The following is a 26,841-nucleotide window of genomic DNA, read 5'->3' as shown; positions in this document are numbered from 1 at the left end:
TTCTAAACCGCTTTGAAGAATCATTAACAATTTCCTTAACATTCCACCTCCAGTCACTAGAGGACAGTAAAGGTACATTACTTGCTAGTTCTTGCATATTCTACCTTTTTTAGAGTGGCTTGTGCCTTCATTTGTAAAAGCTCTGTGTTTTTGGGGTGACCTCTTCTCAGTCTCTATGGGCAGGACACAAAGAGCAGAGTGCGTGTGCGTGCGTTTGTAGGCGCGTGTGTCCCGTCTTGTCCTGTGATTTAGTGCCAAGCTGCCAGCCAACTACTGTGAATAGGGGGCCCCTTTTCACACAACAGAGCCATGATATACACACACGCACTATAAACACACAATTTTAGCATACACACCCACACTATACACACAACTTTAGCCAATGCCAGACTGAGCCACCAACTGCACACCTGGCTCTCCACTATTATGTCACCCCGGTTTGTGTGTGTGTGTATTTGTAGTTGTGTAAGTCCAGCCGACACCATCTGCTCTATCCTTTGTCAGCTTGTGTCCACATACCCATTCTTTTCTTACTTTTGTCAAACTTGATTCTTTTATATCGCCAATTTGCTGTCTAAAACATTTCAAGTTGAGTTAAAACTACATTTGTTAAAGTTTCTGAAACTCCTGATGAAAATCTTTGGAAGGAATTTTCAGCTGAGACACAAAGTCTGTTTTCTCCAGCACAACCCTTCATTCAACACTCAAATTCACTTTCATTACAGAATTGGCAAAACATTTTCCCTCAGCCCCAAATCCTCCTGCTCTCCCCAACAGATAAACACTGTGTAAATACCACTTAGTTTTTCTATTGCAGAGCAGCAGCTGGTGGGGGAGGGGAGCGCAGTCTTGCTCATGGGCACTAGGTGGCAGTAAGACACTGAGCTTCTGAGACGGACCATGTGCTTCCCCTTGTTATTGTCTCCATTGCTTTTCTCAGTACAAGGCTCTCGCTCACACTCTCCTCTTCGCCTGTGCCTGTTAAAATGTTTAACTGCTCAGAGTCCTCTGACTCACATTTGGCTTTTAGTTCCTGGTCCCAGAACAGCAGTGTGTGACTGTTTTCTCCCTGGACGCTGTATTGTTTACATACCCTCTTCCTCTTTTGTTTTTGTACATTCAACTGGCACAGGCAAAATTGGACACTGTTATTTTTTGGCTTTTATGACTCATACAAATAAAAAAAAAAACAGGTTTTGTTTCTGTCTTTCATCAAATGTGTGACAAATGGTGTTTCAAGTCAAGGTGTTAACTTTTTGTATGTTGTGTGGTCAGACAAGTTTCCAATACACCAGTGATTGTACAAAGACTGACACAATGATTCATTAAACCTTCGGAAGTAAACATAAATAATTATTCTAATTTGCTTCTCAGACATTCAAACTGGCTAGGCTTGCTCAAGTACATGAATGAACTCGTATACCCTTTTGACATGTACAGAGTGGCATTACAGAGACTTAAAACAGCTCTTTTATCTTGATCAGCAACATCCACAGCTGGGATTAATTTAGTTTATAGATCCAATAAATATAAATGTATACTTTTAAAGCCACGATTTCATACATGTTCACAACTATAGTATGACTTCTCTAACACTGAAACCTCACTCAAATACACACACCTGTAATTAAGTCAAACATTGATGTTGAGCTGCACACAAGCCCTTACCTGAAGAGAGTGAGAATCAAAAGAGCTACAGACTAATGACAGTTTATGGAGTGAGGCTGACTGAGCAGTGCTGAAAGGTGGATCAGAGCATAGCACACTGAACACTTTCATCAAATCCCAATTACTATGTTTATATACACTGGAGTTCACTGGGAGCTTAATATAGAAATTACAGTGCTACAATGCTGTGGACAAGGCCTAATAATATTGTATCTTCAACTAATATTCTCACAATTACACATTTCTCTAGTAACTCGAGTAATTCTGGATTTGAGCACTGTTTCCAAGCTTATTGTGCACCAATTCCATTAGAATGCAGATTTAATTGTGTGTTTGTGTGCATGTTTTTCTGTGAGATGAACAATTGTTAGAGAAGCAACAAACTCAAATCTACTTGTACAAGAACTACAGTTACCCAGTGTTTAATAGAATATTCACTATAACACCAAATTTTATATCACTGGTGAAGTGTAGACCAAAAAAGCATAAAAAAAACAAACAAACACACAAACTCATGATTGTAATGTGGTATTAAATTTGAGTGACTTTTTTGTGTGTAGTTTGTGTGTAGAATTCTTGAATTGACTTTTACACAGTTGTCTGGTTGCATTTTATTCTTTTACTATGTGCTTTAACCTACAGGCTTAATGATATTCTGTAAGCTTGAGCCCTGATGACAGCAGTGCAAACAGGTGAAGAGTATGTGGCCCTGTCTAATGCCTGAACATTATGCAACTGTCCCACTTTAGCTGTTGTTTTCCTGCTTTCTTGTCTGGATCCATTCCATCAGTTGACTCCCACCTCAGCGCCGTCATGCCTCTACCCCCCCCTGTTATTATTGTTTTTACCCACTCAGCCCACTGCAGAGCCACTAAAACCTTCTACCACTTTGATCTCTCCTCATTCAAATTCACTTCATCTTATCTTTCCATTTGAGCGTTCCCACTTTTACCAGCCTCCTCATCACTTTATGGTCTGTATCAAAGTAACATTTACTTTCCATAAAGCTCTTCTCTTTTTCTGACACTGAGTTGTCGGTTGGTTGTGATGATAGCAGTTTGTTTGTTTTGGTCTGTTTGTTCAGTTAATAAAAAATATATTAAGGCCTCCTCCCTATCAGTACACAGACATAATTCACAGTGTATTTATCACTTATACTTGGAATTAAAGAGGAATATTTAGTGGCTTGTTTTTTTCCCTCGCAGTTATTTACCCCAGCATTTATTCATTCTTGCGATGTAAATTAATTTTTTATGATTCACAGTATGACACGCTTGTCTTTTAATAAGTACCAGTAATTGATCTAACTAGATTGTAGCTGTTTCAACAAAGTATCAAGCGTATGTGTTGCAAAAAGTGTCTCAAATATGTTTTTAATAAGTGTTTTGAATGTTTTTGAAGAGCTGTGCGCATAATTCTGTGTGTACGTTGAATGTGTGTGTTTGTGTGTGCATCGTTGTGCGCTTGTCCCCTGTGGTATACTGTATATTTTGATAGCATCAGGGGGTCTTTTCACACCCCCCGCAGGAAGCACTTCTCACATAGTGGACCCCCCGTGGCCGTCCCATGAGCCCCTGGTGCTGGGTGACATGGAAGTCCTTGAGGGGGACACTCAGACGCACATGCACGCTCCTCACTTTGGCTAAAAGTAATGTATCACAAGGGAAGTGAACGATCAGATCTGTCCTCTGGTAAGTGTAGCCTCAAACTGGCTCAGACTCTGTACCTCTGTGTGCTGGAGGGGCCATGTGGCATTGCCCTTCAATAAGCAGGCTGTGCTGTGACCCACTGTCTAATAATGAACCCAAGTCATGCCTTTATACACACAACCACCAAGGCAACTGTGGCTTAAAGAAGATAGATGCTGTTTTTAGGTATTTAGCAGGAGGCTATCACATATGTAGATCATTAATTTTGTCCACTATACACAGCTATAACATAACTGAAATTGGTTCATTAACTTCCTGTTCAAAACTGCAGATCTGAAAGGTTTCATCATAACAAGTAGATTTTCAATGTCATAGATGACCTAGAGTTAGGATATTTGTATTTTGTGGACATACATTTCATTATTTTACATAGTTTTAATTGTAAATAGCAATATTGATCTAAAAAACGATTTCCTGTTCAAAACTGCAAAATTGATTATCTAATACTCACTTTACCTCTTCATGGTGGCATTTTACTGTAACAAGCAACATATGAATTAATTTACACTTTTCATTTTTTTTACATGGTTATGTGTAATTTTTGAACATTCATACAGAGATGTGGGTGGAGATAGGAATTAAGTGAAAACAGAGTACTAGCCTCAAAAGCAGCACAATACAGGATTATTCCAACATGCATGAATCAAACTAAATACAGTTCAAGTTCAACAAATTTATTGTCAATTCTTCATACAAAAACATAAAGAATCAAAATTACATTACTCCTATGCATATAATACATGTAAATAGTGCAAAAGTGCAAAAGGCATATACAGTGCATGGCACAATACAGTTTTTTTGAGGGAGTTGGGGGGGATTAACTAACAGTTGATTTCCATAATATGTCTCCTTTAATGTATTTTTAAAAGTATAGTATAGTATGGCATGTCATGGTAAACGGTCAAATGATTTCAGGTTTAATTCGCATTGTAAATGTAAAAAGGACTGAGCAAGTGTGTGTGTTTTTAACTGTGTACAAAGCATGGTGCTCTCTGACCTCAGCATGCACAGTTCAATCATATATTGCAGCACATATGCATCAAAGGCAGAGCCATCGTCTTGATGTTTGATTTGAGGTGGTTGGCTCACACTTCTGAATACAAGGCCAAATATGTACAAGAATGTAAAATGGATTTGGACCACAATAGGTCACTCTCCGACCTTTTACACACAATTTCATCACTATTCACTCTCGCGTCTTCTGTTTTCAGCAAGTGAAATGTTTGTTTTCTCATTAGTGTTTTAGATGCTTCTATTTTTGGAGAAAATCCAGTGCGTATTTTTATCAGTGGACTAAAGTGTCACATGTGAACATGTCAGAACAAGCTTGTCTCAGAACACTGCATATGTTTAGCCCACACACATGCCCGGGCATGTCTTCAACAAGTCTCAGCACATTCAACTGCCCCTTTCCCAGGTCCCTCCCTGCTCACTGTATTTACATCTATTATATTTCTGTTATTCATTTATAATACAATTATATGTGAGTGCCACATTTTTCTTTTAGTAATAAATGTCACACTGAGTCCCTTTCATCATTACTCTGGGTTCAAGGGTCACTGCATTTTCTGCTTTTATGTTTTCTTTTTTTTTTATGTAATATTAGATGTAATATTGCTTATTGCATCTTTGCTCTCAGAGACAAACAGAAGTCTATTGTATTGCCCATATTCACTTCCCCAAATATTTTATGATCAGTCGTAAACAAATAAACGGTCACACTTGTATACTCACTCATGCATTTACCAGTGTTTGCAGACACTGGAGCTAAAATGGATTATGATATCTGCCCATAGACAGAGTTCTGAACCCCCTAAGCAGTTAATTTTTCTTCATAGTGTTTACAAGTCTGTGCAGTTGGATTTTTGTTCTAATTAAGACCTTGAATTTCTGGTGGTTGTTAAGGGATCATTTTTGTAGCTCATAATATAATTAATATTTACCATGCAACATATTATGTTTTTTCCCTCCATGTTTTTTTTTTTATATTTATTTCTTCTCGCTTTCCCTAACTTCTGTATTTCAACACTCCATATTACTGAGTAGAATTCCCCAGCAGCATAATTTGAGACTCAACAAGATCCACAATGCATGAGCAGTTCATATTCATGAGAGCTGGGGATTTGGTCCATCAATTATACAACCATGCAACTACAAGTGATTTACATTGAAAATTCAACCCTTTTTAGTTTCATGATTGACATTACAGGTTCACTGACAATGTGGTGACCAGGTTAGACAGTATTGATCAAACCATCGCAATATCATGTTGGGCTTGGGTTGCCAATCATTTTAAAATAATGGCTTTTCTGTGCTGTTAAATGCAAATCAGTGACATATAAGTTGTGACTGGTTACCCTGTAGGTGACCTGAATGTTCATAGAGCTTGTTAAGCCAGTAAACCAGCTACAGTCATTAGTAACAAGCTTTAATACAAAAAATATCCTATATGTTTACATAAAAATACAAATATTTACATAATGGGATTACATTTACATACCCGTGGACAGTTTCCCAAATACATTGGAACACAAACTGTATATTAAGTCAATTACTTAATTAAAACATACACATGCTACACCCACAGACAAACACACACACACACACCACGGTGAATTAACAAACACACAACATGATGCCTGCTGGTGGGTCATGAATACATTAGCATAAATACTGACCAGAAACACTGTATTATTATTTATCAAATTAGTGCCAAAGAAAGCATATAAGAGAGCCATGGAGCCTCACACATACAGTGAAAATTAGGTCAACGGTCCAGAGTTAATCCCTATTATGTCAGAATAATCAGTGCAAAGCCGGTAGTGAATGCTCATACATTGGGGGTCCAAATAGTTTGAATAATTATTTTAGTAGGTGTGTCTAGATTGATCTTTAGGCAGGAAAACACTTGTCATCCCCTAACTCCTGATCAACAGGACCAGTACTACAGGAAAATTGTTCCATTGTTGAACTAATGTACCACTTTTAGTGGGCTAGTTGTATTGTGTTGAAGAATTGGGTTGTTAAGGATGCATTAGAAAGTGAGGAAAGAGTTTGGACTGCTGTTGACAGTCTAAAATAAAATGTTTTGCTCTAAAAATCTGGTACAGGGATTTTAGATCAGAAGTGTGACAAAACATTATATTGTGAGTCTTTTATTTTATGAAATATTTTATATTGATATTGCAGATATAAGTATCACTACATATCGTCTTTCTCAAACATTTGAATATATCTGTAGATTGTATTTTATAACAATTGTGTATGTTTTGGTTTTACAAAGTACTAAAAAGAGTGAAATAGTGTTGCTGCAGTATCTCACTTAATCAGTTGGCAAGAGTATATCACATTATTTGTAATGTGACCCACAGCCTTACAAACTTTGAGACCATGATTGCCAGTCTGTATTGATAATAGATGGTGTTTTGTTAATAATTTACCTGCTTATTGCTGTTCTGGTGGTTTTAATTTTCTTTGCCTTGTTCAAAACAAATCTTCACTGACTACTTTCTTCTTTGAGTGAAAGGTATCATTTTGGTCTGATATTTAAACTAATCAGTACATTTATAAAAATCAGCCTACACATTTTGCCTGTGTAGCTATAACATTTGGGAAAAGTAGTTTGGTTGGATGCCCTGAGTTCACACAAAGCTTGACTGCATCGCCCCATGGTGAGCAAAAGGGTGATTTTGGTCCCCACAGATCACTGTTTCTCTTATATACAGCAGGCCATCTGCTTTGGAAGCTTCACAAGATACTTCCTCTTTGACTGCACACACATCTATATATACATGGAGCCAGAGAAAAGATGAAAGAGAGGATATAACTTCTCTCCCAATTACTTCCCATACATTCATGTACACATACATCACAAACGCACACACTGTATTCCTGTGCACACAGCACTTGTAGCCCTTCTGCCAATTACTTTTGATATATCCATACAATATATCTGACCCATATATGCTGTGGCATGTTTTTCTTATGAACACAACACACATACACTCACTGTGCCTTTGATGTATGCAGACGTTTTTATCTGGTACATAGTCCTGTTCAGAAGGTCATGCCTGTAGTTTGGAAGCGGTGAAAGTGGGTTAAAGCTGACATGCTTACACGCTGTTGTTTAAAATGTTCATTACAGTCACACACACACATACACACACACACCTGTAGGTTTGGGTTCAAATGCCCAGGAGTGTATATTTACCTCTAACTTATGTGTTGAATTAATCCAAGAAGGGGATGTTACCTGCCAAGCCTCCTACGTTCTACTTCAACAGTTGATGCTCTAAATTAAGATTCTTAATTACTGCAATTAAACACTATGTGGTATTTTGCTTTAGCCGAAAGTGTATAATGGTTAATCCGTCTAGTTTAGGGTGCTTGAGAATAAATACATAATTGTCAGGCTGACGTTTTGAATAGCTCATACTCCTGCAAATCAAAATCCTCAGTTTTTTATTGACTTAATAAATAATTATTCTCTGTGTGTAAAAGTACTATAGACCTAAGTGTAATATATATCTTGCATACTTGATCATAAACATTTTATCCTGCCTCCTTCTTTCTACTGTAATCAGTCGATTGTACATGTTGCTGTAGTAGACAATGCTCTGGAAGCCCAGAGCGTCTTGTGGTGAGTGGGAAGCTTTAGCGTGGAGGAAGAGCGCCGCAGGGCCAGACTGGTCAGAATGGATAGGGGCATTGGCTAATGTGATTGAAGGTCAGACAGGCCTTCCAGTCACTGATACACAGCACCAAGATGCTGTGTATGCGTGGCTTGTTAGTCAGTCTGTGTGGGGGAAAAAGCGCATGTCTTTAACCATGTCCACCTTAGATGGATTTAAATCTATATGAATGCACTTCTGTAATTCACAGTATGGAAGTATAATATATCCTGAGTGGCGAATAGTTTCAGAACAAAAAAATTTGTCTGTAGACTGAAATTCAAGTGTGCTTTTATTTGTCCTCTTATTACGAGGTGTTGGTGTGGTATTTTTCCCACATGTATATTTCTAATTCACAGTCACACATTTGATGGTAGTAATGGAAAGGAGTATTGAGAATATCCAATTAAAACAAATGGCACACCTCTATCAGGAGCAAAAGATGGTGGTATATTTATGCAAAGTTGGTCATTAAATAGGATTAAATTCTTCTATGCAGATATTGACGCATATAGCATGTGACTTTTAGATTAAACTATATGAACGTATATGATCCTATTATAAATAATCCTTACCTCACATGTACACATATGCGGTGTCATATAGTTCACAACACAGAATTCATTGCCAATTAACGCCATTGAAATGATCCTGCACTAAACTTTAAATGTTATGGAGGTAAAATTCTATCAAGTGCCCCACGCCTTTGCCTTATTGGTTTCCTGCCGTGCTCTGTAACTTGTGATATGGAGAATGGGCTTTAATGCTGTTAAATAGGATGATCTGTATGTGCATCTTATCAGTAATCTGTGAGGCAGTATAGCCCATGGCAGCCAATCAAAATGTACACCATGCCAAAGAGATTAAGATAAGTAGGTAGGCCTGAACCCACATGTGCAGGGTCTACTACAAGGGTGAGCCAACTAAATGCCTAAACAGACTGCACATGCTCTGCTTTTTATATGGAGATTTATTTATAAATGTTTAAAATAACATTGATTGATGATTGATTGAGAGTGGTAGCAAGTCATTTTGAAGATGTTGTTTTTTCAGGTTGAATAAACTCCCCAATTATCTGATATATTGGAAACCAGTGAATGTGACAATACTTTGATACATGCCATGTTGTTTCCTTTGCCACACACAAGGGCTGTCCTTAATCATTCAACCCATAACCTGATGATAAAAAAAAAAAATCTATTTTTCTCTCCTGTAGTTTTGATTCTTTGGAAAATGTGAATGTAGTTGTATTCATGAAAGCGCCAGTGCAAACATTTAACCCATTATGTAAACATAGATGCTTAATAGTTATAGGTGGTCCATCATGGTTTGGATACCAATTTAGACATTATACTTGCCCTCATCTGAATGCATTGCTCCACACCATGTACCAATTGTGCTCTTGTGTTCTAGGAAACAGCTGCAGAAATGTATGGGAGCAGATAAGAATAGAGAGCAGACGACCATTTCCTGATAAATGACCATCCCCTATGTCGTGAGCCAACAATAACACAATAAGCACACTTAAAACCAAAGGGGACCAGGAGGAGGGCCAGAGAGCCAAATCACTGCACACATTATTGAGTGTCTACTCTGCAGTCTACACCTGAGGCTTTTCACAACATCATGGGGACAGGGAAACATCAAACAATTAAAAACAGGAAATGGGAAATAGTTCAATTTTAGCTTTGGATTGTGTGTTTGGAACCATTGTCATGTTATTTGGAAAAAATCTTGCCAGACGCTGGCTTTTAACTCTGTCAGACCAGTGTAAAGCAGAAGCTCTTGAAGAGCACAAAGCTTTGACCTTATCTTGCAAAGGTAAAGATAATAGGTCCCAGAATTGGAATCGAACCACAGGGTTCTTCTCGTTCAGAGGTAAATGTTCCATCCATTGATCCACAAATCCCTTATATCTCTCAATTGTAAAAATCTCCTTCAAATAATCATTGTTCCTTTACTGACCACTTGTGCCCATTCGGCAATGGCACAGAAGTATTTTGGTCAGATCACCTTGAATTATCGAGCTTTCAAAGCAACCAACAAATTGTTGCTATCAAAACTGCTCCTCACTGCAATATATGTAATAATTATTGTAGAAGACAACAAAGACAAGCAATTTTCAAAAGAAGTAATGCTTAATATTGGTTCAAACGTCCAACGCAATTGTATTGGAAAATTACGTATTAACATTTGATTGGGGGTGGTCAGTGAACTGCCCGGGGCTCATATTGCATGTATAGCATTTATATGGGGAAAAAAAAATCTGTGAGCATTTGATAGGAAATTAAGTTTAGGTAAAACCATTAGGAAGAAGTGTTAATGGTCAAATTACAAAACAAAAAGATGTTGTTCATATGTTGAAGTTGGACCCTGTGTCCTGTGGGCAACTACGGGACAAACATTAAAGAAATTGTTTATAATTATTATTATTATTGAATACAAAAGCAAATGAACAACTCTAATAGTTTGCTGCACAGCATTTGTTGTGATCATGTGTGATTGATGGATGTTTTCGATGGCATTTTTAGACATGGGTGACTTCACGAATCATTAGTGCATCTTAATACCATTGATGATGAGCTTTAGAGACTCTTACTCTGGACAATTACACTGTCATCAGCTTTAATCTCTCCGTCCTCTCTCCTTTAATGCCGGCCTTTTTACTTTCCCTCACACATGCAAACACGTACACACACTGCCCAATTAGCCAAACAGCACGATCGCTCCCCTGGATGACCACATGTATCTTAGTGTCTGTCCGTGCTTTGCTAATGATGATGGCACTTGCGTATTTGTATCGGGCTGTGTGTTCTTGATCCCCTCCAAGTGTGAATTTATTTTGGTGCATCTGCATGATATGATATGTCTTAACACATAGCTTAAGCAGACACTCAAGCGTTTCCAGACCTCCAGCCAAATGACAGTTAGATCATTAGGCTCCAGCAGCAGGCAACGCGCTAATTTAGCCTGAAGCCGCTAGATAACTCCTCCTTTGACCTTCAAATCTCAGATAGCATGTGTGGTAGTTGGTTAGTTATCTTTCTTGGGTTGCTCCTGAATTCTGCAGTAAACTTTTAGATGAATAAGGAAATGTGATTTTCTCTTTGTTTTTCTACTTGAGTGAAAACTTCAATGGGGTAATACAACTGGCACCAAAAGCAAAACCTTGAGACATAATCTCATCTTCATTAAACACATTTTATTTTTTAATTTGCTGCTCCAATTTTTCCTCAGGTTGTTAACATAATAGTTAAAAGCTGCTTTAGCTATTCTTTCTGCAGAAAAGTGCCACACACTTTTATTTGTTTTTTTTTATTCAAACCTATATTTATTGAAGACAAATTGCTAAAACAGGTGCTATGGTGATTGGATTGTGTTGGATTGAAAAAATACAGCACAGTCATACCAATTGCCCATGCTCACCAATGAGGCACGCTTACTTATTTGAATCAAAAATTGTAAATGTAAAATGTGTTCAGCTTATTTGCTCTGATATGCCCAAAGCCCACATAAATTGATAGGATTGTGTTAGGATTTATTCAGAGTAGACCCTAAAGCTGTGAATTATTTCTAACTGTTGGCAAACAAATAATTGCTGAAAGGGATCTTGGGACAGTAAATCCCAATTTTATACAAGTGGCATGTTGAGTCAGACTCTTGTTTTAAATGCGTTGGAACAAGATCAAGTGACAGCCCTCTTGTCCACTGTTTACTGACTTGCTGTACATTTGTCTTCTCTGCAGAGGGCGTGTGTGAAATTTGGCTGACCAGTGAAGACACAGGAGCGTATGGCAGGGACATTGGCACAGATCTGCCCACTCTGCTCTGGAGATTGGTGGAGGAGATCCCCGAAGGAGCCATGCTGCGACTGGGCATGACCAACCCTCCGTACATACTGGAACACTTAGAGGTATGCCGCTACACTCTGCTCTGACCCAAAGGCACTCTTCAATAAAATAATAATAAGACAAGTTTTATTTATTTACCATTTCTGTCCCTCACGCCTCATGCACTGCCTTTAATGTGAGCTAATAACATCACTTTGTCGATTTAATAAACCAAATGTCGTTCTGTTTTGCTTGCGAAGCACTTTAGTTGTGGCTCTCCATTCATTAGCGCAGTTCATTCTCTTCTTTTCCTAATGAGTCAATTAAGCACCATTGTGTCCTCTTTAGCAGCCCCATTTTATCAGTCATTATTGTCTTCCCTAATGGAACAATGGACATAGTTATCCACTCTATTCCTCCCTCGACCTCTTCTCTCTCTCTCACACTTACTTTCTGTTTGGCCAAGGTCTTTGTGCATCACTTCTTTGTAAACGAACATTAACTTCCATACAATTGTTTTTAAGACGCCTGCCCACTAATTAGCCAACAGCGTACAAAGAAAAACAACAATTACAATATTGACTTCTAAAAATACAATTCATTAGTGTCCTCCTCCATTGCTTATTGTGACATAGATAATGGTTAAATGAATGATTGGTCCCCAACATTTTGGCTTGGGATACGCTTTCTAGAAGTCTGTGATTTTCCAATCTACTCAAATTTATTCCAATGTAAAGTCCATATAAAGTGGAAAGTTTCCACTGAAGTGTAGTAAGATTATTGCTTCCAATTATTTCATTTGATTTTATTATTTATATATTTTATTATTTTTTTGTGTGTGTGTTGGGTGTTGACTAGTTACTTTTGTCCTTAAATCTGTGTCATTTATATCTAGCCTTATAATTTACATTTCCTTTTTATCCCCAAGGACACTTGTTCATATTAAATTGAGTGAAGAAGTATTAATTGAAAAACTTAATGCCAATATGAGGGTAAATCCAGGGGATAACCTAGAAAAGTGAACTTGAAAAAACACATGGAGCTCACAACAGATATACTTTTAAATCAAATAATCAAGATGACAGTTGAATGAAATGAGGGCAGAATGTATCATAATGGGGATAAAGGCCTGGGGATAGATTCAAGGGGTAAAAATGAGTGGGAAAAGTGCTGTGGGAAGCAGCAGTGGAGGTTGTAATTAAGCAGGGGTTAATGGAGGTGGCTAATTGTCCCCCACATGTATAGGTAGGCTTTCTGCTTGGCTACATTACAATTAAAAAACCACCCTCCTAATGATAGGGAATAACAATTAACTGATAATTAGAAATATAGCACAGCACACTTGCATGGCTGGTGTATGTGTGTTAAGAGAGATTTCATATGCCACCACCAGTTCCTTTTATTGTTAATGTTGATGCAAAGAATTAAATTATAAGTTTAGCTTTAATTCCTTAGTCAATTAACCTACATAATGTGAATAGTTTTATCAGACTCTTTTGTCTCCAGTGTCCACTCTTGAGTCTGTTTGCCTGTACTTCCGTGATAGTGGTTTAGTGCAGTTGACCCATTGCAAATATAGACTGGCTGTCTTCCAGGGAATGGTGCCTTTAGCTTAGCAGGCTTAATTTCTATGAAGGAATTAGCAATAGCCACCAATTATCAAACATTATAATATAACTGTAGCCACTTCACTACATGCTTGTAACATCCAAGCCTAATTCAAATAGATTAATATTTTGTCTTTTGTAGCAATTAGTGTATCCAGTTAGCGTAAAGATTTTTTGATTAGAGGTCCTATATTGCACAAAATTGACTCTTGTGAGCTTTAAGCCATATTATAATGTTTTTACTTCCTCAGAAACATACCTGGACTTGTGTTGTGTTGGAGTAATCCTTTATTATTAATCTGTCTACATTCCCAAAGCTCAAAATGCTCTGTTCCACCTTGTGATTTCACGAAGCTGTAGTTTTCAAATTAACAGCTAACTTTAGTTCAGTAGAAATTGGCAGTGCCAGGTCTGATATAATAAAGGGTATATGGAGTTTAAAACATAGTGGCAAACTTCCTATATTACCTCATGACATCACAAGGTGGAACATCATGTTTTTAGTTTGAGTGAAGAACTCAGCCTAAATATGCAGGTTTGTGTGTTAAACATGGGTGAATGAAGCAAAACACAATTCCATGTATGTTTTAGAAGAGGAACCAAAATTTTAATTCGATCAGAAAATAGTGTGATATGGGCCCTTTACATTGAACAGAAACTATCTTGTTTTTTTAATACTTGTTCAACTCTAACATGGCGAAGCATTTGAGTTTTTAAATGTGATATTTCATGAAGGCTCAACTAACAGGTGGGAGAAATACAACATGACATGTGCATCTGTTCATTTTCTTCAAAGAAATAAATTTGTAAGATAAGCACGTTGTTTTTATAATGAGTTGAAAAGAACACTACCCCTGTCTCTAAATGTGCAACTGTTCTGAGCATCACCTGTCTTACCTTTTCATCTCTACATATGTAATGGTCCAACATGAGAAATCCTGTCTTTTTTATCAGACGTTGTATTTCCTGTCGTTTTCTGGCTCTTGTTCCTTGTCTTCTGTTGAGTGCTGCTCCTAATGATAGTAATCACTGGAATAGGACAGGTGTAATGGTGAACGTCAAATCTCTCTAGTCAATCAGTCATGGTGAGCACAAGTCAGATGAGATGCCTGTTTCTGTAATGGCACCGTGAATGACTGGAGATGAGCCTGAGCATGACCTATGCACTCTCCCTCAGCACATTTTTACTATTTCTCACTTACAGTCCTGTATTCTAGTCTTCTATGTTTTTTTCCTGACGGGTGAAGACAAGCTCATACCACCATTTGCTGATTGTAGCAGTTAAATGCACCTCTCCTGTTCCAGATGTCTTGGCCATTTTTGTTGATTGCATTGAGCCATCAGTGGTTCCTTTTCCAGTGTTAGTAAAATACCCCCTCCATATTCCCCATTGTTCATTGACATTTTCAATTTCTGCTTTTTGTTTTAGCCTCCCTTCTCTCACTGTAAGCCTGTCTGTACATCCGACCGGTATTCCGCCCATACCTCACATGTAATTTCATTGTCAAAGTTGTCAAGTGCACAACAGTAGGTCATCCAATCATATAGTGTGCTTTAGTGCACATATACCTGTGTGCTGGTGTGTGAGAGTGTGTGATTGAATATAGCATGCCCGCAGAGTCAGTAAATGAGGTGTGAAAGTACCCTCCTCATATGTAGCAATCAGTCAGGGCCCGATGAATGAAAGAACTGTTGTCCATTTAACATCATGTGAGATCATCCCAGTTTGAACAGAAATATATCACATTTAAAGTCTACAGGAGACACAGCATATTTCTAGACCTCTATAAACTTTTCAAATGCATATAAATGTAATGTTAAGATGTCGTAAGCCTACATAAACCCAGACGATGTGAAATACTAGACAAAGGTTTATTATGCACATATTGTAATCTATAGAGGCTGTGTTTAAATGTGCTCTTTGAGATTATGATCATTTTAATGAGGTGGAAGCGTAACAAGACAAAATCTAGTTAAAGTTGTTTTGCTGTGGAACTAAATTGTAGCTTTTTGCAAATTGTTATAATTATGATGCAAATTAAGTTTTCAATTATGCGATCCAGTGATGTCCTGTTGTTAATGTTGCTCAAATTATTCTCTTAAAAGTGAAAGCATGCGAGTTACAGTTTTATTTTACTTATTTATTCATTAATGTGTTCTTGTTTTGCTCCTAATATGGACTTTATTTATACATAGCAAAGTTCTTAGTTTTAATAATTTATATGATGTTTTTTTCCAGCTCGTAACAGCCACTTGTGTTTACACATTGTGCGGTATAGGACTCTGCAATGCTACAGAGCCAATGTAATCTCTCTCCCTCTGTGCGATCTATAGACTTCATGTGTGCTATGTGAGGTGCTGGGGCCTGCGCTGCCCTCCGGGGAAAATCAAATGCAACTCCAAGTGTTTGAAATACCGCTGGGAGCTCAGTTTTTTTCCGAATAAAGTTCTCACAAATAGAAATGCGCACACACCACCATGACGTATCATCCTGGGACCACCGTGTTCAATCATTTTCTCCATAGACTCCCCTGGGATAACCCTCTTAATACTATCCCATATCTTTGTGGACATTTTGTTTCTATGTGCCACTGCTTTTGGGAAGCTTTACCATAACAGTCTGCGAGATGCACTGTATGTGTAAGTAAGACTGTGCTCCCTATAGGATAAGGTTCTATTTATGGTACTCAGAGACAGGTGACTGTAATTAGCACTGCTTAATTATTTTGGTTTCTCTGCTAAAATGTAGCTCTAATTGATGGTAATGGATCTAGCTGGCAACATGGTGATTAAGCTTGATAAACATTTAATCCTCATAACAAATATGAAGTATGACTAGATTTAAAACAAAAAAAATCTACAGACTCCAAATTTTGCTTTCATGCATCTGGTTTTCTCCATGGAGAACGCTTTGCTTGGAATGTTCCACAATATGGAATTAAACATATCTACAGTTTCTCCTTGGACAGAAGCGGGGTAATGCCACGATGGGAAGTTGTAGGTCAAATATGTGGAGATGCAATCCTGCTGACACAAAGTGCGTGGTTTTAAGCTATTAGAACAATAAATAGAACAATAAAAACAAATGTAATTAAATAAATGTGAGACATGTAATGCCATACTGTGAAACATTATAGACAGAGCTTTAAAAGTTACATAGTGCAACTTGCATTCATGCTGATTGTTTTACTGTTTCTTTTATTTCTTTGTGTGCAGTTTTTCAGCGTAACTAGTAGAATCTGCTGAAATAGGCACTTTCTCTGTTAGCCCCTGCCATTTATTTGGTGTTGATAACGGCTGTCGACCAATCAATAAGCCCTTGATAAAAATGCCTATTGATCATGTATTGAGGTTTAACTGGACTTGAATTATTTATTAATTAGAGAAAAATATCCCCACAAGTACCAAAAGTTTTCTCGCCCCAAAACCCACAAAATAAATCCCCAAACTACACAGAGTTCTTGTCTTTGTAAGAAGGGAATCCGCCTCCTTTTATCTGGCTCCACTCTGTTTTTATATGTTCTTTTTGTTGCTATCTGATTTGAGGGGGTACATATCAGATGCTTTGAGCTAAGCCAGTTAACTCAGATCCTCTGTGGTGCGTTTGTCTATCTGGGCTGATCAACCCGAGATGAAAGGAGCGCGCCTCGTGTGTTGTGTGAATACGACCGCGCGGATGCCTGGTGGGAGCAAGGAGAAAAGTGGCACAAAGAATGGTGCAAACAACATTGTGTAGCTATAAGCACTCTCAGGACGAATAAGGATACAAGTACAAAGGTGTGTGCGCTGATTTGTGGAGGCCCTGTTTGGTTGGTCCAAATGAGATGGTTACCTCATATGAGCAATAAACCAAGCCTTTAGCTAAGCAATACACGCGCCCATATAGCATCATTTATGCCTCAGACTGCCTAAACTGCCTGTCAGCCACAGACAGAGAAGGGCCAGAGCTCCACAGGGATCAGTTACCAGAGATTCATATCTGTAGTGTGCGATCATTAGTGGGCGGGAAGGATGCTGTCACATACATACATGATAAATAGTGCTGTTGAGTGAAAAAATCCTGTACATTATTTATCTGTTTATCTGTAATTCCCCACATTCCTTTAGAGGCTACTTGACATTTGTGCACAGTGGAGGCTGGCTGTTAAAGAAGAGAAAAATGCATAAGGATTTGCTATATGGTACAGTATACTGCAAATCCCCCCTATTACAGCTGTATATCGATGAAGTCAAGGCAGCCTCTATTGGAAGAGTGCAAAAATGTTGTAGTGGGTGATATTGACAAAGAAATATCTCAGCGTTTTTTGTTATGTAATTAGCCTGATATTATTATTCAAATGAAAAAATTTGAATCCATTATAAAGTGTGGATATATTTTATGATATCCTTGTTTGAAAGAGTATATTATTTTATATTTTGCAGCCTTTTTTGATTTGTTTTAATCACAGACTATATCAGTATTCTAATTTTGCAGATATCAACACATCCATTACTTTAATGTCCATTTTCTATATACCTTTCACTTTTAATTGAATTGAATTGAATTGTTTATTTATTTGAGACAGGGACAGTGCACAATTTGTACATTAACCTTAACAGGAGAGATGCATTGTACCAGGTTGTAGCACCAGTGCTAATTTCCACCTGTAGTCCCTGGGCAGGTTCATTGATTGATTGTATTTAACTGACCTTGACTATCAACTGTTCTTCCTGGAGACCTGTATAGCATGTTTTGGGTTGATGGATGTATGGAATGAATTATATTTAACAGGGGGACTTATTAACTAACATGGTAATCCTTGTTTTTTCTTGATCATATTAAAGTATTAAAGTGCCAAATGTATTTTTTTGGGGGAAATCCATGTATTAGGAATCATAAGTGAATGGAGTCTTGCATTGGTCTCACCTCCAGTTTAATAGATGCATCTGAATGAGTATCCAAGCTGAATATTGAAACTATAATTCATCTTTTGCTTCTTTTTTGTTGTTGTTGCCAGTCCACCACTTGGGAATCAGCCAGCTCCTTATTTAGTGGTTTATTTGAATTACATGTCTTGCTGTCATTCTTATTTGCTTTTTATGCTGATAAACAATGGGGTTAATATATTTTATTATGTTGTTTCACATATGAGTCTCATCAGTCTAATTCCAACAACTGGGATTTTGGTTTATTTTTATTGTGACGACCAGATGTACTACGTAGTCGCATAGTAACAAAATAACTATAAATTCAGTGGTCATAAATGTGTAGCTTTATCTCCTTGTGTCGCAGCGTTTGTGAAATGATCATCAATAAGCTTACTTTACGATGCCATGCTTTATATTTTATTCTCCATTTGTTGGCTCAATTTCCCTGTTGTGCAAATTTATACCTGTGACTTCAGTGTTGAAATATAAATTGTAAAATACTTGCAGTAAAATGTCTGGATTAATTACCCACAAAGGAAGTCATAAGAAGTTGTAATTAATACTTGGGCTAACGATCCATCAATCATCCATTAATTCACTTTGAAAACATAAAAATACATAAAAGCCTGTTTCACTTTGTTTTTTCTTTCCCCTCTCTCCTACACATTCTGCTCTCTGATTTCTGTCACCAATCAGACTCCATTTTCCAACCAAATTAATTCTCGCTAATTTGGATCTTCCAGTGGTCAACCCCCTGTGGCGTTTCATAGTGAGCTTTTTCTCAGTGTGTGCGTGCGTGCCCACAAACGGCCCGTATCTGCATATGAAGTAGGGAGCCCGCTACAATAGATCTTAATTGAGAAGACGGACTGCAATCAGCACATTCTTGTAGGAAATCATTAAATCATTTCTTCCTCCCCTCTCCTTTTCTCTCTCCTACTTGTGGTGATTAGCATAGTAATGATAGCATCCTGATTATGTCCATCAGAAATCTGACATCTGCACGCTCTCTCGCTCTTTTACCACCCAAATAAATTAAAATCATAAAAACTAAAAAGAGGGATTCTTTTAATTAATGGGATGTGTAAAAAGATGTGTCTGTCAGTCTAGTTGTAAAATGAAAGCGTAATTGGTACGGGTATGAGAAAATATTGGTTCTGGAAATATTGCTTTATTTTATTGGATAAATCAGTATTACACATCTCTTTTCAGAACTTAGTTTATTTATGCAAAAGGAACATTTCAATTTGTTGCACTTTCATGTTTTGAAAAGGTAACATTCAAACACAAATTTAGAGAAAAATAATAACAACAAATTAGTTGGAGTTACACTCAGATGTCCATGCAAAGCAAAAAAAAAAAAAAAAAAAGATTCATATTACATGTAAATATGGATGTCACCCACTTCCATATTTAATTATAAATTCTACACATTAATAAAATATAATATAATTACATGTATTTTATCTTTAACTTGACATTTGAATGAAATGGCATGTGGTAACAGGGTATCATTCTATCACATAGTTGGAGGAAAACCCACGATGGCAAATCTTGTCTTGTATATGATTCACATGCCTGGTTGTATTTTTACACACACACTCATTCATTTTATTGTAACACTTGTTGTATATATAGCACCAGATGCTTGTACAATATACACCTCAAGGAACTGTCTTCTATAGACTCATAATTAGGGCTGTCAAAAATAAATAAATATACAGATACCACTCAGATACTTCATACAAACACACAAATTAAAGTATAACATATATATTTTTTATACAACATTATATTGCTATATTATGTTGTATTTGCGAGCCCATAAATCTATATCTCATGCCAGCTTGATAACCTTGAATTTACATCTTAGAAAACTTTTTTCAAAATCACTATAATATTACATTTACAACAAAATCCTTTATCCATACATTTATGGTAGTTTTCTTCACCTTCACTTTGTGTGAACCAAGCTTTATTCTCCACTCAAGTCAAGGCACCCAGTCGGCAGATATCCGTACAGAGATAATGGAACTTAACTTGTATATGTCTTTTTTTCTCCTTCACATTTTTGATCGGAGATGTGGACCTGTGTGCTTTGTAGCGAGCTCTTGACTTTGCAGACATAAAGAACCCCTACTGCACCAGCCTTGACTCTTTGTACTATAAATCCTAGTGGAGACATGCTGAATTCTCCTCTGCTGCTTTCTGTTAGGAGTATAAAACAAGAGAGCGCTGCCGTCTTTCACTAGAGGTGTAAGGTGAGCAGAGTGCAGGCAGACAAGAATGTTAATGGAAGCTGCAATTATTTAAGGCTGTCAACTATTATCCTCTGCTGTGTGCTCCACCAAAACCTTGGCAGCGCAGGAAAAAATCATTACATGTGATATTGCTTTCCTCAGGTTGTGATTTGTATTGTTGGTACATGCCACCTGAGACTTTGTGCCCTTTTGATCAACTTTTCCATGGCCAGTATTGGTGAATATTGGCCCACTGTAATCAGTCAAATCCTTGCTGAAATACTTGTTTGTTTTCATTATTAAACATACAAGTTTTATATTTTTGCAATTATTACTTTCACTAGTGTAAACAACGTCTTTACCTATCTTACCTTGTCTATAACAACTTAAGTCTTTCTTTTGTCCTTCTTATATCTCTAGGAAATGGCGAAGATCCTGAGTCACCCGCGTGTGTATGCGTTCCTCCATGTGCCTGTGCAGTCGGCCTCAGACAGTGTTCTGATGGACATGAAGAGAGAGTACTGCGTTGACGACTTCAGGAAAGTGGTGGACTTCCTCAAAGAAAGGTACGCACACTACAGGACTCGCTGCTTAACATAAAGAATTATTTGTAATATGTGACATAGTAGATTATAGTACAATCATGTGGGACATTTGTAGTTTAGCTTTAGATGATGAACTCATAATCCCAATGTACTAGTAATGTACTAACATTAAACTATAAGGATCTTTTATATAACATCTGAGTTCTGCTGAATGTGGTAGAAGTTGAGCTTGTGAAATTCTAATGGTCTGTTGCCTGCATAAAGGTCGAGTTTTTAATATCTATATGTTCACATACATGTCTTTTGATGTTGCAGATTAAAGGCTTTTTCAACCACTGACTTTTCTCTAAGAAGATGAGATTCATGTACTGTTGCAATCAGTACATTTCATATAGCTGCCCCATGTAGGTCAACAGTCAAAGCCATAGGCTTAACAAATATAAATCTGGAGAATTCAGGTCACTGTCAACCCCTGCATTTGTGTCTTGTGTTTTTATTGATCCAGTCAGGGAAGTTTGATATACTCTTTATACATAGTGAGTTTGTGTAGTGTTCACCATGCCACATCATTTAAAGTTGGGTTCATTACTCTTTATTTCAAGTGATCATTATGTTATATGACCTACCCATGCCCCCACATCTGGCTGTTTTAGTTTTTTTTCCCAATTGAAGAAAGTTTTTCTAGACGTCTTGAACAAATACAGAAATAGCCTGTCCTCATTAGAGTATTGCTTCCTGTAGTCTTGTTTACATTATTTGACTGTCCACTTTTGTGTATCGTTGAATAGTGTGTGCGATGCACATGGTCATTGGATTTTAGCCTTTGTTACACAGGCTGCCTGAATCCCACACTGGGTGACGGTGGTTGTGTGAAATCAATAGCAGGAGGCTACACATGCAGTGCTCTGACCCTTTTGGCTGGAGCAGTAATTGCTGGGGTGCAGTTGAGGGTCTGGGAGAGAGGCCAGGGCTTTTGACAAGCCAAGAACACACCCTCAGTGTCTGTAATTGTGTGTTTGAGCAAGAGAGGGAGCAAGAGTGTGCGTGTTCCAACCAATTGTACAAGGTAGCAACAGCCATTCTGGGCTATGGCTCTTTTATATTTAATTTGCTGATACACAGAGGATCTTAACTTACTTTGTCAATATATTTGAAAAATGATGTTGTACTTTGGATTAAATTGATCTTAACACCGCATTTCCTTATTATAATAGTAAATACTACTGACTGTAGTGTCCCACAGAATTTTGTGGGACAATGTGACTGTCTTCAGTAACAGGCAAACTTAACTCTAACTGTTCATAATGTTTTAGATGTTCGGATTATGGCCTTCATTATATCTTATCAGTCACTTTTTAAGCCTTATCTAGTTCTGCTTCAATTGTTCTGACAATATTAAATGTGAATATAGAGATCTATGTTTCTACTTAAACTTTATTCAAATCACACATGTTCTGTTTGTGTAATATTAGTTGTCCAGGGTGGGATCCATAGCAAGAGAAAAATTGTTTTCTGTCAACAGTACAAAAGTTTTTTGATTAATTTTTTTAAATTAGTTTTTATATTACTTTTGACTAATTTCAACATAAGAAATGTTTTGGTTAACGGACAGTTTTATTTCGTATTTGAAACTTACAAATCCAAATAAATGAACATGCAAAAATGTGCATTAACCTTTAAAACCTTCTAATGATGTCTTGGTTAAGCCTTTATGAAAAGAGACATCAAAGTGTGTGCAGATGGAGAAGCCTGAGGTCTGTCAGTCTGTCCCACAAAAGAGACATAAGTAGTTCTCCTCACAAGCAGCTTAGTGCCACCAACACCAATAAGGTCAAGAGGTCAAATGCCTCAGGCTGCTCTTATCAGTGAGAATAACTACCCACATGTGGAAAGGTGTCCTTGCTTCACTGCTTTTTATGGCCTTAGATTTAAACATGTGCGAAGTGCCATTCTGTTATAGCATAATATGTGGTTACTTGGCTATGGTTGTTAAATATCATTACTTAGTTACTTATTGAAGTAAAAAAATAGTATCTAAACTAGATTTTTAAAAAATATAGGAGAAAATGGGACCTAACAGTTTTAAATGTTCTTGTTCTATATAGACATGGTATAAGACCACACTTTAATATAAGAATATGTTAGTATTTTGAGTTGACGGTTGTACTAGTGTCTATTGCAATATATATTTGAGAGGCTAAAATATATTCACCAAATGCAAACTATAAATCTTGAGATTTAATAAATAAATAATTGAATAGTGAATACATTTGCACAATATTTGATATTATCTGCACATTGCCAAGGTAAGTACAATAGTTATTATAAAGCTGCACTTTATTGATTGGAGTGGGATGCAGGCAGAGCAGAAATAAGACAAATCTATATACCCATTATTAAGTGTAGTTATCCCGCTAGACAAGATGTAATTATTTAACACAGAAAAGCCCAAAAGTCCTTTTTTTCCAGCCGGATGCCCTCACGACAGCACATCTTTTTTTCCCCCTCCCATATTGAAACATGCATCTAGTTTGGAGGTCTCTGAGAGGTTGAGTGCCCAAATAATCTGTCAGCGGGAGCTCGTCTACACTGATCAAATCTAATGGCAAATGAGGACTTCTGTGACCCTTTTGCTCAATGAAATGTGCAGATGTACGAAAGGAAATCAATTCCCCCCTTTTCTTAAAATTGCAGTCATTATAGAAGTTGATTGTAAATGCATATGCCGAGCGACTTTTGCTCTACACGACTTTTAGCCTAGGCCACGTCTGGTGCACTTTTTATCCTCACTTAAAACTGACGTATAATTCTTGCAATGGCTTAATGCCTAATTTCTCCAAGTTGTTGTAATGTGCAATTGTTTCCCGCTGTGCGTAATTCGAACAATCAGCGAAGTAGTTATTCCATTAAAATGGTTAATTTGTTTCTGTCTGCCAACACGGTCCATATTTTTCTCATCCCTTTGACTCAGCTTCTATCAATTAAAATCACATAATGAAGTGCAGTCTTTATGTAATAATGTATAGAGAAAATCCTGTTACAGTGGAATAAGGCTGTTACAGATTGAACCAACGTGGTCAGGGGATTTTTCACACTTGTGTCATACTTTGCCACAATATCTGGGCCTGGCTGCTCCCTGAAGAACACCAGGAGGATTAAGCGTGGTCGGGCCGCTGGGGCCAAAGATGAAATGCTGGAAAAAGAATAGGGAGGTTTGGGAATAGAGGCTGCCTGAAAGATGAATCTGAATGTCTTGGTGTTGGTGAGGTCGAACAGAAAAGGCAGAGTTAGAAGTCAGCATGTTGTGGACTAGATATGGGCTGAATAATGGGAGCAGGTCTGCACTATGGAGTCTTTACCTGTGGTCACTCTGAGGGTTCTGACCTTTTAAACCTCCAGTCCTTGTGCAGTGGCAGCTACACTGTAGATCCAGTAAAGAAGTACCATGAATTCCATCTAGTGATGTTATATTCCTATTTAAACCGAATGTTGTGGTACTTGGTGTTCTGTTAAGGGCTGAATGAACATGCATAATCAGCACATATTTATAGAGATCTAAACCACCGCCAGGTTTATACATTATAAAACCCCACTGAGGCATTATGTCTCTGACATAATTTATTCTATTTGGCTGCAATAAATACCATCATTTTTGACCATGTGAATGATTTGGCGATTATTGAAATAAATGTATTTTGGAACTAATGAAGGTTCAGTTTCTTATGCATTTAATTACATTGTAGGATAAATTCCTTATTAACACATTTCTAAATCTTAACCTGGACTATGTGTTGTGACTTTGTATTCTAAGTACTGTATTGACTTATTAGGATCTCAAAAAACATCAACATATTGTAGAGCTGTATCATTCAGCACATGTAAGTTAGCCCAAATATAATGACTCCTCACAGTGTATAGATAAAATATATAAAAAAGATGAATAATAAATAATAATTTTCAGAAAGCCAGCAGCTTGCAGCAGTTTTTCGAGTTGTTGACACATTCTTGCAGAGCACGCAGCTGTGTTTAGGGTTAAAGATGTGATCCCAGAGGCGTTGGGAAAGGTAAACAGGTGACTAATCCTTGTGATCCAGGCTGCTGTGTGTGGGACCGTGACCTACGACCTCCAGCGTGACCTCTGGGAAACCAGAACCCACAGCACCAACCACACTTAACTACTTCCTGTTTCATTCTGTCTGTAAAAATATACTCTACAAGCGCATGTTGTGTGGTTAAATGAAGCTAATAAATGAAATGACTTTGACCTTTCATGCTATTCTCCAACCTTTTTAGCCTGGAGGAATGCTTTTAATAGCAGTGGATTTCATTTAATTGCATATACACACTTTTATGGAGTTATATTCATGAGTAGACTGCAAATATTGTCAGTTCTAAGATGTGCGGTCGGATCAACACAGTGGTGTGCTTAACTGTGGCTACATATTAATAATAAGCTTATCACGGTTTGTTTTAAGAAAGGCGACAGTTTTCCTCAAACAATTGGCTGCCAGACGGTTTTTGTGCTGACGCTGAATGTTTGAATAAAAGTCTCGATTAGTCACCTTGATTAGTCATGAGTTTCATCAGATCAGCAGGAGTTATAGCAGGTCAGATGTGCCAGTAGCGTGACAGCTTTTGTGTGCGCTGTGGAGACAGTCTCTTGCTAATTTGTTGTTGAAGACATACCTTCATCAGTTTACACACACACACACACACACACTCAAAAGGTTTAAGGTATCGGGCAGGGCTAATGTTTCACTCAAACAGTGGCAGGCAGGCGGCAGCAGTCTGAACGGCAACTGAAGAAATGATAAACAGATCAGACAAGCCAGGTGGAAAAGAGAGGGGAGAGAGGCGGGAACTGAGAGCAGGGGTGAGAGAGGGAGACGGTTTCAGCGCGATAACCCTGTGTACTGGCGGGACATGTCTGTTCCTACTGTTTTTTGGGGTTTTGTTTTTTTGTTTCAGTTGAAGATTCAACAAGCAGTTAACTGTAGTAGATTCAAACAGCACAGTGCTGAAGAAACATATCTATTTTAAAAAATTATATTATGAGCTGTACCTGCAATGTTTATTTTACAAGGGCTCCACAACACAAATCAAAAATATTGAGTGATAATATGATTTATAGAATGTAAAAAAGATTAAATATAGATAATGTATATGAAGCTTATGTATGGGTAAAGCCAATGAATTTACTATGATTCTCAGTTTAGATCTGACAGAACATTATTGTGGTAGCCTTACATGTTTTTGACTAATATTGGCAACAGTGTTGATGTGTATTTTATGCTTGTTCGTGTCAGAGTCATTTAGTGTGACGTGTTTTGCTGTTTTCTCTGTTAGCCTTTTAAACCCATGATTCATCAAGTTAAGTAACAAGTAATTAACCGGGCATGTACAAACAAACAACTCTAAATTCTGACCTTTCAGTCACCTGAGACCCGAGCTTTTAAACCAGATCTGTGTGACCCTATTACAAGAGCCACTTTTAATAATATTAATAATGTATTTAGGGGCTATAAAAAGATGTCATATTTCACTATGTCCATTTATTAGGTTATTTAACACTAGACTTGTAAAACCTGTACTGAAAGCATGGATTAGAGTGATCCTGATAAGATGACAACTGACAGTCTGAACCATACTAACAAGCAATACTAA

General features: G+C 37.4%; 1 protein-coding gene across 2 annotated transcripts in view; it reads left to right on the top strand.

The window, feature by feature from the left end:
- Positions 1-26,841, top strand: part of cdkal1 (CDK5 regulatory subunit associated protein 1-like 1) — a 145,226-nt gene that overhangs the window by 53,808 nt on the left and 64,577 nt on the right. For both annotated transcript variants that reach the window (XM_020937460.2, XM_055163361.1), the window contains exons 9-10: positions 11,794-11,960; positions 21,053-21,198. In XM_020937460.2, the coding sequence (XP_020793119.1) occupies positions 11,794-11,960; positions 21,053-21,198 (313 nt within the window). The remainder of the gene's footprint in view (positions 1-11,793; positions 11,961-21,052; positions 21,199-26,841) is intronic.

This window comes from Boleophthalmus pectinirostris, unplaced genomic scaffold, assembly GCF_026225935.1.
Source record: "Boleophthalmus pectinirostris isolate CB_2022bp ecotype Guang Dong unplaced genomic scaffold, ASM2622593v1 HiC_scaffold_6, whole genome shotgun sequence".
Classification (NCBI taxonomy): Eukaryota; Metazoa; Chordata; class Actinopteri; order Gobiiformes; family Gobiidae; genus Boleophthalmus; species Boleophthalmus pectinirostris.
This window is presented reverse-complemented; position numbering and strand designations above follow the sequence as displayed.